Raw genomic sequence first — 17,191 nt, 5'->3', positions numbered from 1 at the left:
TCCAGATGTTGTAGAAAGTGTTCCCACTTTCAGCAGCTGTCAACAACTAGAGGGATCAGTCACCAGAAGTGCATTGATTTTCCACTCTGACTAGTCTGAAAAGTGAACTGATATTGACCAAACATTAAATAGCCTTTTGTCGGGACTGACCTCTTTGGCTTTAGCTGAACTTTTGAGAGACTTGCCTTTTACCCAGCCTGTCATGAACAGTGTGTTGTTGTGTGTGATTTTTGTTTCAGTGCTATTAATCCTCCTAAATGAAGCTATTTTTCAGCTTGCTCAAAGAGGCGATCAGCCAGTCACATAACACAGTAGCTGCTTCCACTATGGAGGCAAAGGTTAACAAGAAAAAAATCACGGAAGTTTGCTGTGGTCAGTATTGATGCCAGATTTAATGTCCTGTAATGCCTGACAGCCCGATGAGCTCACCCTGCTCCTCATTCAGCTGCGCCGGCACCAGGCCAAGATGGCCTCCGCACGCCAGCACATGTTAGCCCAGATCCAGCGGCTCCACGGTCCCAAAGAGCCCTACCACCACAACCACCTTCTCACTACTGCCACCACCACTAGCACCAGCCCCCTTCTCAGCTGTGGCCCCTCTCCTGTATCCCACCTCAGTCATTTGGGACTCTCAGCCACCCTAGGCCCCTGCAACACCCAGGTGGGGGCCCCTGTGGCACGCCTGCCTGCCCCCCATTTTACCAGGGGCTGGTAGAGGTTGCCCCTAAACTCATTGCAGGGCTGCATTACACCTGAATCAGGCTGTTGGGAAAAAATCCTGAATATGTGACAGAAACATTCCTGCACACTGTCTCACTTTGCTGGAATATTTATAAAAATAATTATTGTTTTGATGGTGTTTCTTTCAATTTTGAGAAATCACCTGTCTGAAGAGAATGAATTCAAGCATTTTGAGGACTATTCTTCTACTGCCACCATGTGGTTACAATGTCATCCAATTCTTGACAACATACTGTGAAAATAAGTTCAAACGAATTTCACCTGCTGGCTTTCCTGTAGTTTTAAACCCCAAGCAAGATCTTTTAAAATATAACATATAAAAAATGCCTTAATATAATATTAACTTTAGTAGTTTAAGCATTTCCAGCTAAAACAGAAACTCATACATCAAAATCTAAAAATTGCAATTGGCATTATTGCACATATGTTATACAGCATCATTCAAAAGTTTGGACACACCTTCTCATTCACTACAAACTTTTGACTGGTGCTGTGAATAAATGAAATTGTCTTAAATTCAAAACAGCTGTGACGTGCTATTTTAATACATGAAGGCTATTATTGGTTTTCTGGGTTTTTTTGCATCCCTCTAGTGGGAGTTTCAAAAAAGACGGTTGGGGAGATGGCAACACACACCACTTAGGTCCACCACCAGTTCTGACCGGGTTACTCTGAATATAGTGAAAGTGATTTTCATTGGGGTTGGCACAATTATCTACAATCACAATTTAATGTCATCAGAATAACATGAGAGATAACATCATTAATCATTAAAATGCTACTTATTGTGTCTTAAATATTTAAACAACTACACTCACAGAAAGGTTTCATAATGTGTCAGGTTTGCAATTAAAGAATACATTTATTTTCCACTGATTCTAAACCCCTTAGACCAAATGTGTAACTCTTAATTGGTTCAGTTAATCCCAACTGTGACTATGTACAATCCTATAAATGTGAAATAGGGCTTCAGTTTACTCAGGATTAAAGGAAACTAACCAAAACACACAAGTTAAAGCAAATAGCTGATCACAGTACATTAGTGGCAACCTCTACCTAAAAGCTCCAGTGTTTTAATGATGTGACATCTGGCATGGTTAATCTGTGAACGCTGGCCTTGCTGCTGTCATACGTTGAATCATCTGCCTCTTTTCCATGTGCAGTTCTTTGCTGGTCAATTTCCATACTGTGCTTCTAGTTATATTGTGTGTAGCATGTTGTGCGGCTAACTATTCGACGTCCACAAAGCCATCCCATGCTTTGGCTAACTGGCTGGTTGTGGATGTGTCAGTCAGTTTGGTCCTCTAATGCGTGAATCTGTCATTTTCGGCCTTTTTTTTTTTTTTTTTTTCAAAGTTTGTAGCTTGTTGAGTGATGTGAGCTGAATTCAAAGCTGAAGTTTTCAAGATCTGCTTCCTCTTATGGATCTGGTTTATGCTGGTCTTATGTTTGTTGCATTGGAGTGACTATGCATCTCCAAAAAAGATAAATGAATGGATATTAATTAATAACTGTATGCGTGATTGTGTTGTAATGCATGTTAGCATAGATGTGTAACCGCAGCTCAGACATCATACCAGACATGCAAATCTCACATGATCCTATTTGAATAACTGCAGATAAATTATTTAATTCTCGTTGACAAAAAACAATAATCTACAGTACACTCCCCGTTTTCCCCCATCTCACCTTGTAGGCTGATGATACCTATATGCAGCTGAAGAAGGATTTGGAGTATCTGGACTTGAAGGTGAGAGATATGAAGATGTTATGAGTCATTTTTACTTCTTTTAATTATCTTTACTTCTTCTTCTTTGCTTTGTTTTCTACATTTGCTGTGGTTCTCTTATTTAAAATGACTCTAGCTCAATCTAACATTCCTGGTGTTACTCACTGACAACCACTTCTAACACTCTGGCCCATTTTTTTGAACTGTTGAAAACCAAGATATTAGTGTGTCGCAGCTACAAATGGAGATGTTCAAGCATCGATGTGGGGGGACAAAATATCCCCCCCAAGTACTTGCAGTAGACTTTTAACTCTTGCGTGGTTGTAGAAGCATCCCACGTAATCAGCCCACGCCATTTTGTGACTGCGGCTCTGTGTCTTTGTGATTCTGACTCCCAGATCAGAGCTCTAGAGCCCCTGATCCTCGCAGTTCACAGTTTACTACTGCACTGCACTGCTGGGCCTCTCAGGCCTCTAATGAACGTAAGCTCTGTCTATGTGTGTGTGTGTGTGCGTGTGTGCCTGTAACCAGAATATGTACTATATAGAGAGACATGATGTTGTATGTAGTGTGTCTGTGATTGTGTGCGTGCGTGGGTGCGTGCGTGTGCGCATTTATGCTTGTGCATGTTTGTAGTGTTCAGAATAGGGACGCACGTAGTCAGTATGTATGTATGTATGTGTGTGTTTGTTTTAGAGAGTCTGTGTTCTAGATAGACCATCCCATTGCTCACAGCGCCGCATTCATGGCTTGAATGGCATCAAACGTCTTATCTCCATGTGACCTCTGACCCACCCGACTTCGCACAACCCACTGTCCGCGTGGCGATGTTGAGGATGCTGAATGGTGGGCATGGGATGGCTCGGCAGTGCATGTGTTGTGGCTGTGGCTGTGGCCCGGTGGTTGTAAAGCCAGCTGCTTCTACCATCGTCTCTGAAACGCTGCACCTCCTTAACAATAGCACACGGCTCCGATGTGCTATGTTTTTTTTCCAACAAGAAGCACATGTACTTATAAAATAAATAAAACCAAATCTGAGTACAAAACAGAGCTTGTTTCAGTGAAATTTGTTCTGATTTCTTAATTTACATATGTGCTCTGTTTTTATATATTTTTATTACTGCCATGATGAAGGCAAAAACAAATGTGTTTCCTGCACAGAAAATGTGTTCTTCTGACTTCTTTTGTACAGAGGGGACATTGTGTATAGATGATTTATGGATACACGAGTTTGTGCAGGGCTTCAAAGTGTCCATAACCATCGTGGTCTTCGTGGCAAGAGCTGACCTTGTGTTCTCACACATACTGTCATGTACCTGAGGTTGAGAGAGTGTGTCACAGATAGTCCGCCTCAGCCTTGTAGTAGTTGGTAGCTGTTCTCTGTGTTTCTGTACCTCTGTTATTTGAGCCCCATTCAGTGCCATGGAGTCAGCCACTTTTGTTTTTGCTGTGTTACCAACATCTGGAAATATTTATTTTCCAATTTCCAGGTTGCTGGAAGTCAGACGCTGAAGGAATCAGGGAAACCTGTTAAAGTTGCAGAAAGTGATGTGGATGTAAGTACAAAGCACTGATGTAAATACAAACCAATTTCATTTCTGACACAGTCATGGGTGTTGTTTTCTGCCCTATTTGTTTTTCTATTAGTCAGTAGCTTGTCTTTTTTTGTGCTATTTTTTCATTCTATAGTGATTTTTAGATCAAATCTGACAAAAGGATCCAAGAATTTTCTATTACTGTATGTAGTATGATGCAAATAGGGCAGCTTCTAATGATTTATTTTCATTATCACTGCAGTTATTATTTTTTGTTTAATGGAAAATTAGTTTTGTCTTTGAAATGTCAGAAATTATTATAATCTTTAAGACCCCATGGATATCAACAGTCTAAAGTTCAAAGAAATTCAGTTTACGATTATGTAAAGAAAACTTTCAAATCTTCAAATCCGAGAAGCTGCGATGTGCAAATGTTTGGCAGTTTTGCTTGACTATAATGATAAAAAAAATAGTTGCTAATAAATTCTCAGTCTATCGCCTAATTGATTAATTGTTCTAACTCTAGATTCAAGTTCAAACAATACAAATTCACATGCAGAATTAGCATCTTTATGTATTTGCTATCCGTAAAATAACTATTGAGTTCAGTCAGTTCTGTTTTGTTCTCTCCAGACAAGGGAACATGAAGTTCTTGTTTGTTTAGGGGAGCAGCACTGACTGTCATGGTTCAATTGGGAGTAAAGTGATGGTAATTAAGGCCAAACACAATATGGATATTGTGGAAGATGTGTGGGCGAATGTTGCAAGCTATATTACTCTTTGCTTCAAGAGGCAAATATCATGCAGAGTGTTAATAGGAAAACACCAGAACTCTTTCAGATCGGTAATCCAGACAATCCCCTGCAGCGTTTCAAACTGTTCTTATTTCTCTTGTGAAAATATTTCTCATCACGAGCTTCATACACAGCTGTTTAAACTATTTATGAGTGCGTTGTCTTCGATGAATATTTGATTAGACCCAACAACAACAACATCACTGAGGAGACAACAACAAGATTAATAATTTATTTGTTGGAATATAAAAAAACTAGCATTGAGTGTAAAAATGTATATGGATAAGCAATTTGTTCACATCAAGCTGTTCAGTTACAACCTCATTACATGAATGCTGTTGAGTTGTTTTACCGCAGGACGATAAAGTGACTCAACCTTTGCCTTAAAGTTTGCTCAGTTTAATCAGGGATTAATTAACAATGCTCAGATCCTCCCTGACACTGTAATTAAAAGTGTCAGGCAGGTCGCAACCACTCTGCATAATGGGTACACTCACAGTAATTAAAGGTGAACGAGACCAGGGGAGACGAGAGAATGTGAAACACGCATCCATGCACTCAAAAGATATACACATAAATGCATACACGCAGATACATGTACACATACACGCCTCTCTACAGCTGCAGAGACAAGGGCGAAGTTGTAATTCAGTTAATGGACCACTTAATTATCAAAGGTCAACACACAGACACTCACTTCACTGAGCACTAGAGAAGCATTTTATCCCTAAGAGCATTCAATGGCCTCCCTCTCTCCTCCATACTCAGCTCTGTGTCTTCCCTTGCAGGTGAAGTTGAGTCGGTTGTGTGAGCAGGACAATATCCTGAAGGATCTGGAGGCGAGGATCAGCTCTCTGAAGGAAGACAAGGTAAATAGCATGATGTTTATACAAGCTGTAAATGGAGCCACCTCATTCTACTGGCTGATGGAAGAAAAAGGGTTACACACACTACGAAAAGATGACATGATATGTTGAAGTATACAGCTTAGAAATGTCTGTTAACCTGTTCAGCTACAGTACAGTGGAGTTTTGACATTAGATATTTTGACAGTGACAGTCTCTCGGAATCAAACAGAAACAGCTTCTCAGTTTTCTCAGACTCTGAAGTCTAAGGAAAATCCAGTACACCATTTACTTAGACTCTGACTCAATTTGTTGAATAGAAAAGCTACAGTGGTCCTCTGTAACAGCACACATAACTCTGTTTGAAGGCAATATCCTCTCCACTTTTTTAAGGGATGCTAAAAAAACAACAAAAAGTCAATCGTAATACAATAACCCATGAAAGGAGATGCACACCAGAGCATCAAATACAGCTCAGAAGTAGAAATAGAAGAAAGTTAAATGAGATCTCATGATGACTGTAAAAACATGCTGCCCTCTAGAGGCATTTATGAGTAAGTGTTATCTGCTAGTGCACATGTTTAGAGAACATCTCTAAGTTTTTTTTTGTTGTTGTTGACCTTGTGCTGTCTGACCCTCTCACCCTTCAGGACAAGCTGGAGAGTGTGTTGGATTTGTCCCACCAGCAGATGGAGCAGTACCATGAGCAGCCGGCCCACGCCCATAAGATCGCCTACCAGCAGAGGCTGCTACAGGAGGATCTGGTCAACATCAGGGCCCAGATATCCCGGCTCTCCACGGTATGTGTGTGTGTGTGTGTGTGTGTGTGTGTGTGTGTGTGTGTATTTGCGTGTGTGTGTGTGTGTGTTGATGTGACTTCAAGAGACAGTGTGCATCCATCTTTTTGATTTACATAGCTGTGTGTATAGTTTGGAGGAATCAGACATCACTGTATAGATCTTATCACACAATTGCAAATGTACTTAAATATCTGTCCTTGTGTGTATATAAATGTGTGTATATGTTTCTAGGCATGCATTTGTGTTTGACGCATACAGCTGCAGGTTATTGTGTGTATATATAGGCTGATCTGTGTCTTTACTGATGCCTATAATTCTGGGATGCAACTAACAATTATCTTCATTATCTGTTCATTAGTTTCTCGATAGTTGTTGTACCTAGAAGTTGTCAGAGAAAGGTGAAAAAAGTTGATCATGATTTTCCAAAGCCTGAGGTGATGTGTTGATGTGTTGATGTGTGTTTGCAGGAGATGGCAAACGCGTGGGAGGAGTATGGCTGGCTGGAGAGATCAGTGGAGCAGTTGAGGGCGGCACTGCAGGCACATATGAGCCACAGCGCCACCCCACAGGTGAGATCTGGTACTGCAGCTCAGAAGAGGTTCACATCCAAACTCAAGGCCTCTGATGAACCATCTAGATCTTATTGTAGGCTGTGTATGTTTTTTTATATACATTTAGCTTTGTACTGTCTATATTCAGTTAAGGTTTTGAGACAGTATAGTTATGAAAATTTCACTATATCCTCTCTCTCTAAGAAATCGCTCCTGTGTACTTGGAGTGACAGCAACTGTGCAGTTTCAGTGTCTTACATTTGAACAGGACACTTAATTATCAAAGAGTCTGGACTTGTTCATTTTTAATTAATTATTAAATTGATTAATTTTACAAATCAGCAAACTGAACCAACTTTAACGTAGCTAGAAGTGAAAGCTGTACAAACAACAGGTGAATTGCGTCTGAACTGTATATCTTTATTTGTCTCACTGTGTTGTTACACAGCAAGAGAAAGCTGAGATGAAGCGTGAGCTGTGGAGGATCGAGGACGTGATGGGGGGACTGAGTGCCAGCAAAGCCAACTACAGAATCACCATAGACTCCGTCCAGAACCCAGGTAGGGCGACCACAGCGAACCTGGAAAAGGGCATTTAATGCTACAATTGACGGTTTTAACAAATCTGCATCAAAATTCAGTGAAAAGAGTTATAGAGGAGCAATAAAAGTCTTAACTTGTTAGTCTCAGTATTAAACTTCATTCTGTACACCATCCATGTATGCTACAACCATTTACTTTACTTGTGTGCAATAAATACCAGAGCTGTCACACATTCACTGTCTACTTGAGATTCCTGTGATGTTTTGAACTCTTCACATATTAATATCAGTAAACAGTTATTATTCAAGGCAACGTATTCTCTGTGGATATGGTACACTCATGATTTTTATCTTAGTTGAGAAATCTGCTTCTAAAGATTAGATTATAAGAGCACTCTGAAGCTGCCTTTGGCTTCTGTAGCTTTTTGCTGCATTCATTGAAATCTGTGGCTTCATGTTTATTTCAGTGCTCTTCTCAGTGTGAATACAGTCAGACATTTCCCCCCAGTTCCTGACTCTAAATCAATTTCAAACCTGCTTAAATTTAAAAACTTACCTTCTCTGTTCTCACGCTCCACCAGAGAGGAAATTAGTGCCTTCGGTGTCGGACCCCGCAGTGCCTTCTCAGAGCGCAGAGGTCCAGCCTCCTCCTCGCAGCTCCATTCCAAGCACCCTCTCCCATACGTTGCCTCACAGCACCGTGCCAAAGTGGGTGAGTGTCCCCCTACCGACTGTAAAAACTGCAGCAGAATCACTTCAGATTAAGTTTAAGTACGGGAGCGAGTGTGAAGTGTGTGTAAAACAGCATTTATGATTTATTCTACCTCTAAAATACTACATTTTTTTTGGCCGTGTTGGTGTCCAGGCAGAGGACAACGCTCCGCCCCGGCCACCACTGCCACGTCTCTATGACTATGAGGAGACACCCCCTGTGGTGCCGCCCCTCCCCAAAGAGGCCTCGGTCATCCGCCACACATCAGTACGCGGGCTTAAACGCCAATCAGATGAGAGGAAGAGGGACAGGGAGAGCGGACAGTATGTTGTCAATGGAGACTGTAAGGTATGTTTTCATCCTGTATTAAGGAAAAAAATTCAAACCTTCGACATGCAGTTGAGTTAAATTTAATGTTTTATCTTAACCCTCCTGTTGTCCTCGAATCAAGGAAGGAAGGGAGGGAGGGAGGAAGGAAGGAAGGATGGAACGGAGGTAGAAGGAAGTAAGGGAGGGAGGAAGGAAGAGAGGAAAGGAAAGGAAAGAAGGAAGGAAGGTAGGAGGGAGGGAGGGAGGAAGGAAGGGAAAGAGGAAGGGAGAAAAGAAGACAGAAGAAAGGAAGGAGGGAGGGAAGGAGGGAAGGAGGGAAGGAAGGAAGGAAGGAAGGAAGGAAGGAAGGAAAGGTTAAATTGAGCAATTAGATTTTTCTCTATGGTTTTATGAATCTGATGTACAGTCTTCTTCTTCCTGTAGAGCTCCTACTTTATACAAAGAGTAAGAAAGAACTTAACCTTAACTTCACTGTGTCATGTTTTCTGGTTTCAGGGGGACTTGAGGTCCTACCTGAGTGAACCAGAGCTGCCAGCGATGAGCCACCACAGCACCGGGTCTGACATTGACTACCAGTATTTCCAGAGCAAAGGTATCTGAACTATATTATTTACAACAGAAACACACACGGCCGAAAATACAGAATAAACTCCAGCAGTCTCACACATCCTCAGCACAGCTTATTATAAAATGTAAATGTTGGTACCGAGTAACACCCGATATCTTACAGCCTTGTTTTGTATAATAAGAACTGTGTCTTTGTGTTGTCATTTCTAATCAACATTTTAGTCTCAGTGTTGTGAATGATGGAATTACTGAGAAAAATAGTGTTTAGTAAACTTTAACTGACTCATTAAAAGTAACCCTAACCCCTTTTTGCACATTTGTATTCACAAAAGCATATTTGTTATTGCAAATACCAACCTTTTCAGTCTAGATGATTAATCAGTGAAAACGAGAAAATGTTCTACTAATAAATTATCCATTAATAATTGAATCTATTGTTACATTTTCTAAAGAGATGGTTGTAATGATTGCAATGTTATTAAAATTCTTCAAAATCCTGAGACATGCCTTCGCAGGATAAAGAGTCTAATTTTGTAAATACATAGCAATTTAATGCAGGAATGTCTTTTTTCAATGTTTAAGAATTTATCTGAAACTGTTTATACAACATGGTGAGCAGGTTTTGTAACCCTTTTATTTTTCTGCTTCTCCTTAAACTATGTATTCTTTCTCCCTTTTATGAAAATATTTGTTTATTATGGCACATACATCTGTGTCCTCAATGTATGACCTTGCTGTTTTTTCACTGTGCAAATTCAAACTAAACTTGAACCAAACTTGCTGATCGAGCAGGTCTGTCAGGCACCTCATCTCGACTGAACCAGTCCAACTCCATCTCATCCTATGTGACCCTGAGGAGAGGCCCCGGGAGCTCCTTAGCCAGGGTGAGTCAAGACATCAAGAGTTGAGATAATCTGCTGATACCTCTGATCATAAAAAAAGATGGAAAAAGTTTGTTTTTGTTGAAGTTGTTGTCAAATTGGAATTAAAAGTGTAAAACTGTCCTACACTGAAGAACTTGGATTAATCTACCCTGCAAATGACAGCTTCCCCATGTGTGCAGCTCTCAGGATTTGTATCCAGCACAATACCTATTCATACAATTACATTTTGTTGTAGATCATTTGATTATTAAATATATGTGAAAGCTATTATTTCATAGACAGTACGAAGAGGAAATATACAGTGTAATGTTCAATCACCTGCTGAAATGGTGTTTCTTGAGTCTTGGTGATAAAAAACAAAGATTTGTTCCATGTTACATTTTATATGTAGATAGCAGAATTATTTGTCTGCATTCAAATCCCGTGAAAGGTGTAAAAGCAAGAATAAGGTCCTCATACTGCAGCTCCTAATTCAGGTAGATTTAACAGCATACCACAAGAGACGTTTCAAGCTCAATGCTCTTCTTCAGACTCGTTAACTTGTGGTATCCTATTAAATCTACCTGCATTGGGAGCTGCAGTGTGCTGACCTTTTTTCTTGCTTTTTACATATTTTGTTTTTTGGTCCAGCATGTGCTTTCTTACTCTGGATCTGCCCATCTACCACAAACTTTTTCTGAATCCTGTGAAAGGTGCACATTTGTTTGTGTATCCTGATCTGTTGCTTCCCTCAGTGCTGTTTTCTGTTATTCTGTTATGTTTTTTTTCTCCTGATTTTCTCTTGCTCTATTTCACTTCTGTATCTCCATCCTTCAACCTCCCCCATCTCCTCATAAGCTACAGTTGTTATCTTTCTTTCCATTCTCATCCCATTTCTTCTGAACCAACCATTCATCTCCATTTGTCCGTCCTCCCATTCTCCCTACATCCTTCCCCACTCTTTTCTCTCACCAGGAGAGACCCAAGAGTGCCTTGGAGCGTCTGTCTTCGCCCACAGAGGCCCAGCAGCTCCCGAGCAACCAGGCTCGCGGCCGAATGAGCGCGGAGGAGCAGCTGGAGAGGATGAAGCGCCACCAGAAGGCTCTGGTCCGCGAACGCAAGAGGAACCTCAGCCAGGGCGAACGCTCCTGCACGGGCCTCTCCACCTCCACTGCCACCACCCATCGCTCCTCCTCCTCGTCTAGACTGCCCTCCAACACCTCCGATCCTCCGGCCTCCGTACGTTACCCGCCACCCCCGCGCAGCAGCAGCAGACACAGGGAGCACCACCTTCACCACCACTGCTGCTATGACACCCTACAACCCCCAGCCACATAATAACCTAGCAGGAATGCTAACACACTAGCACTCTCTGCCTTGTGTAACCAGTGGTTGTTGATGCTATCTGCGAGCACTAACAAGCTTGAAGGGCAGGACTGGTCAGGCTTGGTTAATGCTTTAAGAACAACAGGAGATGAGCATGAGGAAAAGGGGATTGTGGGGGATATATGCCCAGCAAGTTTGGGACAGGGACAGAATCACTCCCTGTTTATTTTATTTCTTTTAAAGGTTCAGGGGTTAAATTGTTACCACTGCCCCCTGGTGGAACCTCACTGACGCAATTCTGAATGTAAATCCATTGAAAAGAGGAGGGAATGGGAAGACATGACTGTGGCTTCCTTTCTCTGTTTTAAATCATCAGAAAGTAGAGAAAAGAGCCCATTATGTACATCTACATACTGTGTACTTGTACACTTTTATTTATTTACTGAGGGATATTTTCAGTATACAGTTGTATAGTTATATTTTGTAGAGATTTGGTATATAGAGCATATAGAGGACTGGGGGAAATGTTGGAAAAAGAAAAAAAAAAGTTTTCAGGTTTGAAGAAATGAAGAAAGAGGAAATGCTAGTGGCACAGATCATGATCACAACCTCCCTGCTTTCTTTTTTCTTCAGATGAAATCCAAGTGCCTTGTTTTGCTGATAATCCTTTTGCCTTTGTCCCCAATTTACCTCCAATCATTTCTGTTATTTCTTTAAAGCACGCGTCTTCGATACAGAATCACACAAAACGATGCAAGAGATAGCTTTAAGGTTGCTTTTTCCTGTGTAATAGCACAATGAAGTCAGGAAGATGTGAAGACTCTGCTGGGTTATAACTCCTTAAAGGAATACTTTGACATTTGGCGTTAAAACTAAACTAGCTAGCTTAACGGCTAGTTGTGCCCCTTGGTTTTTTAGTGAATGGTAAACATGCTAACATTACTTGGGTGAAAAAACAAATGTCAAAGTCTTCCATTAAAATAACATGACGCATAATAACAATCAGATTAGTATCATGATTACAGACTAACACGCACTCCTAACCAGACTGCTGTGAGATCTGCCTGTAATCTGACTTCATTTCCCATAAATCCTTTGAAGTGTATTTTCCCTGTAACAGTGAGCAATACCTAGTTAATCATGTTATGCCACTACTTTACTTTACTTTAGCTCATATAACCATAAATACCAGGGCATATTTTTTATTTTCTCTACTCCACCAGCATAAGACATGTTTACACCATTTTATATTTGAATTAACACTCTCATTAATGCAGCCTTTTTTCTTGTACGGACTACAAAGTTATTTTTTAATTGTTTTGACAGTGGATGATAATTTTAACATTTGCCACAATTAAAGTTGGAAAGAGAAGTTTTACTCGTATTTGAGTTTAAGTGGCCTATGCTGTGCTGGTTTATGCATCATAAATATAGAAGACAGGCTCAAGCAACTGGGCTGAAATGCAATAATACAAAATAAATGTATAATAAATATATAAAGATTCAAATAAATATGAGCAAGGAGTGGACAACTTTGTCATGGGAAATCAGCATGGGAAGAAGAAAAGGGACAGTATGAGTCATGTATAGTGGCAATAATTGACTGATTTGAGGCAGCAACTTTTTCTTTATTAATTGTCTATATTTTATTGAATTAATTATTATATCATTAAAATATTGCCCATCACAATATGCAAGATAATTACTTTAAATTACTTGTTTTGTCCAACCAACAGTCTCATTACATTTACAATGATCGAAAACGGCCAAAAAACAGCCAAAGCATCAAGTTATAGATTATTTATCATGGAAAAAATCATCAAAACTCTTGGTGATATTTTTTCATTTAATCTAAATTCATTATTTCAGGACTAAACAGGTTGCGGTGCATGTTTTTGGTTCTCCATGGCACTGCTGTCCGCTTCTTGTTTTGTTTTTTTCTCACAAGTATTAATCTGGGATGCTTTTCCACCATATTGCTTTTATCCTTCCACGGCTACATACAGTATATCAGATCAAAGAGAAAATAGTTACAGGAGGTTGCTCAGTTGAGTAGAAATATATTAGAGAACTTAGAGAAGTGAACTGCTAATCACCACCTAATTCTGTGTAATTGAGAAGCAACGCAAAACTCTTTTTCCCTTTTTCTTTTCTATCATGTAGAGATTTGCACTCGACAATAAAGAGTTTCTTGCTTCTGAAACTCCTCTTGGCTGTTTTCTTCCTAATCTGGTGGGGGGGTTTGATGAATCCGTGTCTGCATGCTTTCTCACTCTTTCTCTCTCTCAAACTCTCTCACTCTCTGTCCCCCTTTTTGTGCGATTGATTCTCCTGAGCACAACAAGGCATGGGATGTAGTGTTTCTCAGAGCATGTGAATACACCAACCGATCAGACCCTGCTGCAGGCTATACTGGAGTTGGATGGATGCATGCATGGCTTTGATGCTCCTTGGATGATTACTCACAAGTACCCCTCACCACACACACACACACAATCACACACACGCACACACACACAATCAAACGTCAGAGAATAAAAGTCAAAGTATGCTTATAAATGAAAAAGTGCTGGTGTACATCGGAGAGAAGGATGTGGTATGTTTGTAATTACAGCTTCCAGAAGCACAGACTAATCATCTGCCTGGGTCCCTCCTGTGGTAATGATACTAAACATCATCCTTTCAAATCCCTGGATGAACTTCTTGCTATAATTATTTCTGGTTGCACAAACATCTCATAATTATCTCCTTTTCAATTTAGTTATTGTCTCCCTCTACCTGAAGCACGAATCACTGCAGTGACATTACACCTTTAACCACAGAACTTAGTCCTCTATGTTGCATTTTTATACGCCAATATATAGAAATCATCCTAATATCTTGGTCTGAGTATTATAAACTAGCAAGAGACTGTCAATATCTGTCTCCTTTGCTCATACCAGCAATGTTAAATGTGTTTTCTTTAACTTTATTGAAGAGTAAAAACATGATGTAAGTCATTTAAATCCACTATCACTAATCTATTGAAACAAAGCCAGCAGTCGTGAAAAAACAAGTACTGTTGTAACTTGGTATTGTAAAGTGATTCAGCAGATATCCTGCAAAATCAGTGCTTATGGGACAAAGTCTAAAAAGAAAGAAAGACACCGATAGGGGCAGACTGTCTACATAAAAATTGAGTTAACTTAGATAATGGTATCAACAGCTCCAAATTTACTTTTTAATTAATGTTAAACATGGGAAACCTTTTTGCATCTATGTCCAGAAAAACAGTTTTTTTTCCAGCCCCCCTCTCTGACTAGCTGTGTAATCCTGACTCCTGCCTCTTCCCAGGTTTTTGATTGGCAGGAGGAGCGACCCAGGGCAGAGGGTCAGAGCGACGAAGGTAGGAACCAAGTGAAAGAGAGAGGAAGAATCCAGTCAGATGAATGGGTGACAGTACCGGTCACACAGATACGAGAAGTGGATGTTGAGCCTCTGGACTATGATCTGGATATCAGCCGAGAGGTATAGACACACATCTGCTCAATCTGTCTCAGTCATGAAAAATATAAGTGACGGGTCAGCCTGCTGGTTTTTAGGAAGTCAGTAAGTGGCGAAGTGAAAAGATGCAGTATGTTAATTCTCTACTAGCTTCAAATCTGTAGTTTACAGGTGCTCTAGAGAAACATTCATAATCTGAAATAGACTGAAGGAGGAATTTATAACCCTGTATTAACAGGTATCTCAGTCAGTCATAAAAAATTACAATTTTTATACTGAGCTTGGCATGTTTTCAAGGTCAGTTTGCATTGTCACAGTCACAACTTTTTAATATTTTACTTGCACTGAAGGTTTACATGGTTAATTTTACAGTTTAGATAGTGTTATTTATCTGAAACCCATTAAAAGTATCTCTAACCAGAGTAATAGTTAGAGACTATTTGAAGTGAATGGGGAAAAATAGTCAGTGTCACATTATTCCTGATGCTCAACATTTCTAATTTCACAAAACCTCTCTTAGTGCACATTTCTTCTTGACATCATTCACCATCACTTATTCTAGATTTCTTAAGTATTGAATCTAGAAGAAAGGCTCGGCTCTGGTGTATTAATGTGGCAATAATATGTGATATCCATAATAATAAAAACACAAATGAGCCTTTTAATATCCAATAATCTAGCCATAGTTTATTAGATCTCAAACTACATACATGATTCACAAACCACAGAACTTATGCATGAAAGACGTATTTGGCCAATTACGTGAGAAAAAGCTGACTGTCTATCCATCAGTCCATAATGACTGTCCCACCATTTTAGCTGTCCAAACCTCGGAAAGTCCCCATCCCAGAGCGCTATGTAGAGTCTGACCCTGAGGAGCCTCTGAGTCCGGAGGAGCTGGAAGAACGCAGCCGCAGAACTGAGCGCATCAAGAACCTTCTGGCCAAATCCAGGTAGACAGTGATTAAATCCTGATACTTCACAGCTGGGTTTACACTGAGGAAGATGTTTGGAGTTTAATATGTGATAGACAAATATTCTGATGTACTGTATGTGTAGTACAAGACTGTCAGAAACCTAATCATTGTGCAATAATCAGACTTTATATCAATATAATAATTTCAAAGGCCATAAATGTGAGGGAAATGTACCAGTTACGTCCAAATAAGGGCTTTCAGATTGATTGTATGTCGTGCTTACAAGAGAGATGCTTTCAGTATGCCGTTCAAGAATACACTGATTTATATAGTCCTCTATGTGTGTGTCTCTCTTCAAAGTGTTCACAACATGCAGCCGTCGGCACCGATGGACTTCAGTGAGCTGGAGTCAGCTCTACAGCAGCAGGAGAAGATCATGACTGTGTCTCACGCACTGGCTTCAGAGGCCTCGCGCAAGAGCAAACGCGTGGCAGGTGGGTGAAGCCAGATTTACAATCACACAAACTTTTATTTTACAGCATTCTGGAGACATGATGCATCCACTGGTCCTCAACTCTTTGCATCAATCATCAGAGGTAGAGCACATCTTCTCTAAGCTCTTATACACCAGAGCTATCAGTCTAACGGCCACATGAGGAAGTACAGAATTTCCAACTTTGCATAACTTTCCTGATTTTTATGGTGTAAAATTTAAGTTATTTCTCACAAAGGAAGAAGTACAACAACACAATCAAGAAAAGGGTTATCATTGATGTAGCCTACTGCAGTCAAAGCATATTTTCATTCTGCAACCTATTCACATGGCACTGTGGAACAGGAGTGGACATTTAGTGTGGATCATCTATGATTGTCCAAGTGGAAACATGATTTATTGTTGTCCCTGGTGTGCAGGGACTCAGTGGCTGGAGAGTCGATGACATATCTGGTCCAGGTATATCTACCATTTCCTTTTTGGTCAGTGTGGATTCATTGCATTCTATGTGTCAGTATGTGCTGTTTTGGTTTGGTGGAGGGTGTACACAGATTGGGGACAAAAGGTACTCAAACTTTTCTTTCTTTTAAAATACTCATGTTGTCTTTTTACTTTCATCACATTTACAATCATGTTCATACAGTAGATATCTTTGGAACATGAAAAGAAGATGAATCTGTGAAGACAAAACAACTTACTTAAAAGTAACATCAAATTTTACTTTTGGCTGAACACTGTTCAGCCAACAGTGTTTTGAATAGGAACCCATCCCTGAAAAAAATCTGTGTGCAGTCCTGGTTTCTGTGTTTTTGGTGAAACTCTGCTCAGCTGTTGTTTTGGTCAGTGTGGCTCTGGTATCAAAAGGGCTGCTTTGGTGAAATATTGTGGCATTCTTTGTGCAAAGGGTGTTCTGGTGTGTGTTATGTGTGTGTTTTTATATGTAAGATTAAAAAAAAAACTAGAT

At 40.1% G+C, this 17,191-nt stretch overlaps 1 protein-coding gene across 3 annotated transcripts in view; it reads left to right on the top strand.

The window, feature by feature from the left end:
• Positions 1-17,191, top strand: part of LOC128358286 (pleckstrin homology domain-containing family A member 7-like) — a 148,662-nt gene that overhangs the window by 130,315 nt on the left and 1,156 nt on the right. For all 3 annotated transcript variants that reach the window (XM_053318510.1, XM_053318512.1, XM_053318513.1), the window contains 14 exons: positions 2,438-2,491; positions 3,961-4,026; positions 5,588-5,668; positions 6,295-6,444; positions 6,912-7,013; positions 7,444-7,555; positions 8,118-8,248; positions 8,402-8,596; positions 9,074-9,170; positions 9,938-10,029; positions 10,984-11,247; positions 14,668-14,841; positions 15,637-15,770; positions 16,095-16,228. In XM_053318510.1, the coding sequence (XP_053174485.1) occupies positions 2,438-2,491; positions 3,961-4,026; positions 5,588-5,668; positions 6,295-6,444; positions 6,912-7,013; positions 7,444-7,555; positions 8,118-8,248; positions 8,402-8,596; positions 9,074-9,170; positions 9,938-10,029; positions 10,984-11,247; positions 14,668-14,841; positions 15,637-15,770; positions 16,095-16,228 (1,786 nt within the window). The remainder of the gene's footprint in view (positions 1-2,437; positions 2,492-3,960; positions 4,027-5,587; positions 5,669-6,294; positions 6,445-6,911; positions 7,014-7,443; positions 7,556-8,117; positions 8,249-8,401; positions 8,597-9,073; positions 9,171-9,937; positions 10,030-10,983; positions 11,248-14,667; positions 14,842-15,636; positions 15,771-16,094; positions 16,229-17,191) is intronic.

The sequence above is a fragment of the Scomber japonicus genome, chromosome 5 (assembly GCF_027409825.1).
Source record: "Scomber japonicus isolate fScoJap1 chromosome 5, fScoJap1.pri, whole genome shotgun sequence".
In the NCBI taxonomy this organism is placed as follows: Eukaryota; Metazoa; Chordata; class Actinopteri; order Scombriformes; family Scombridae; genus Scomber; species Scomber japonicus.
The sequence above is the reverse complement of the archived record's forward strand: the minus strand, read 5'-3'. Positions and strand labels throughout refer to the sequence as shown.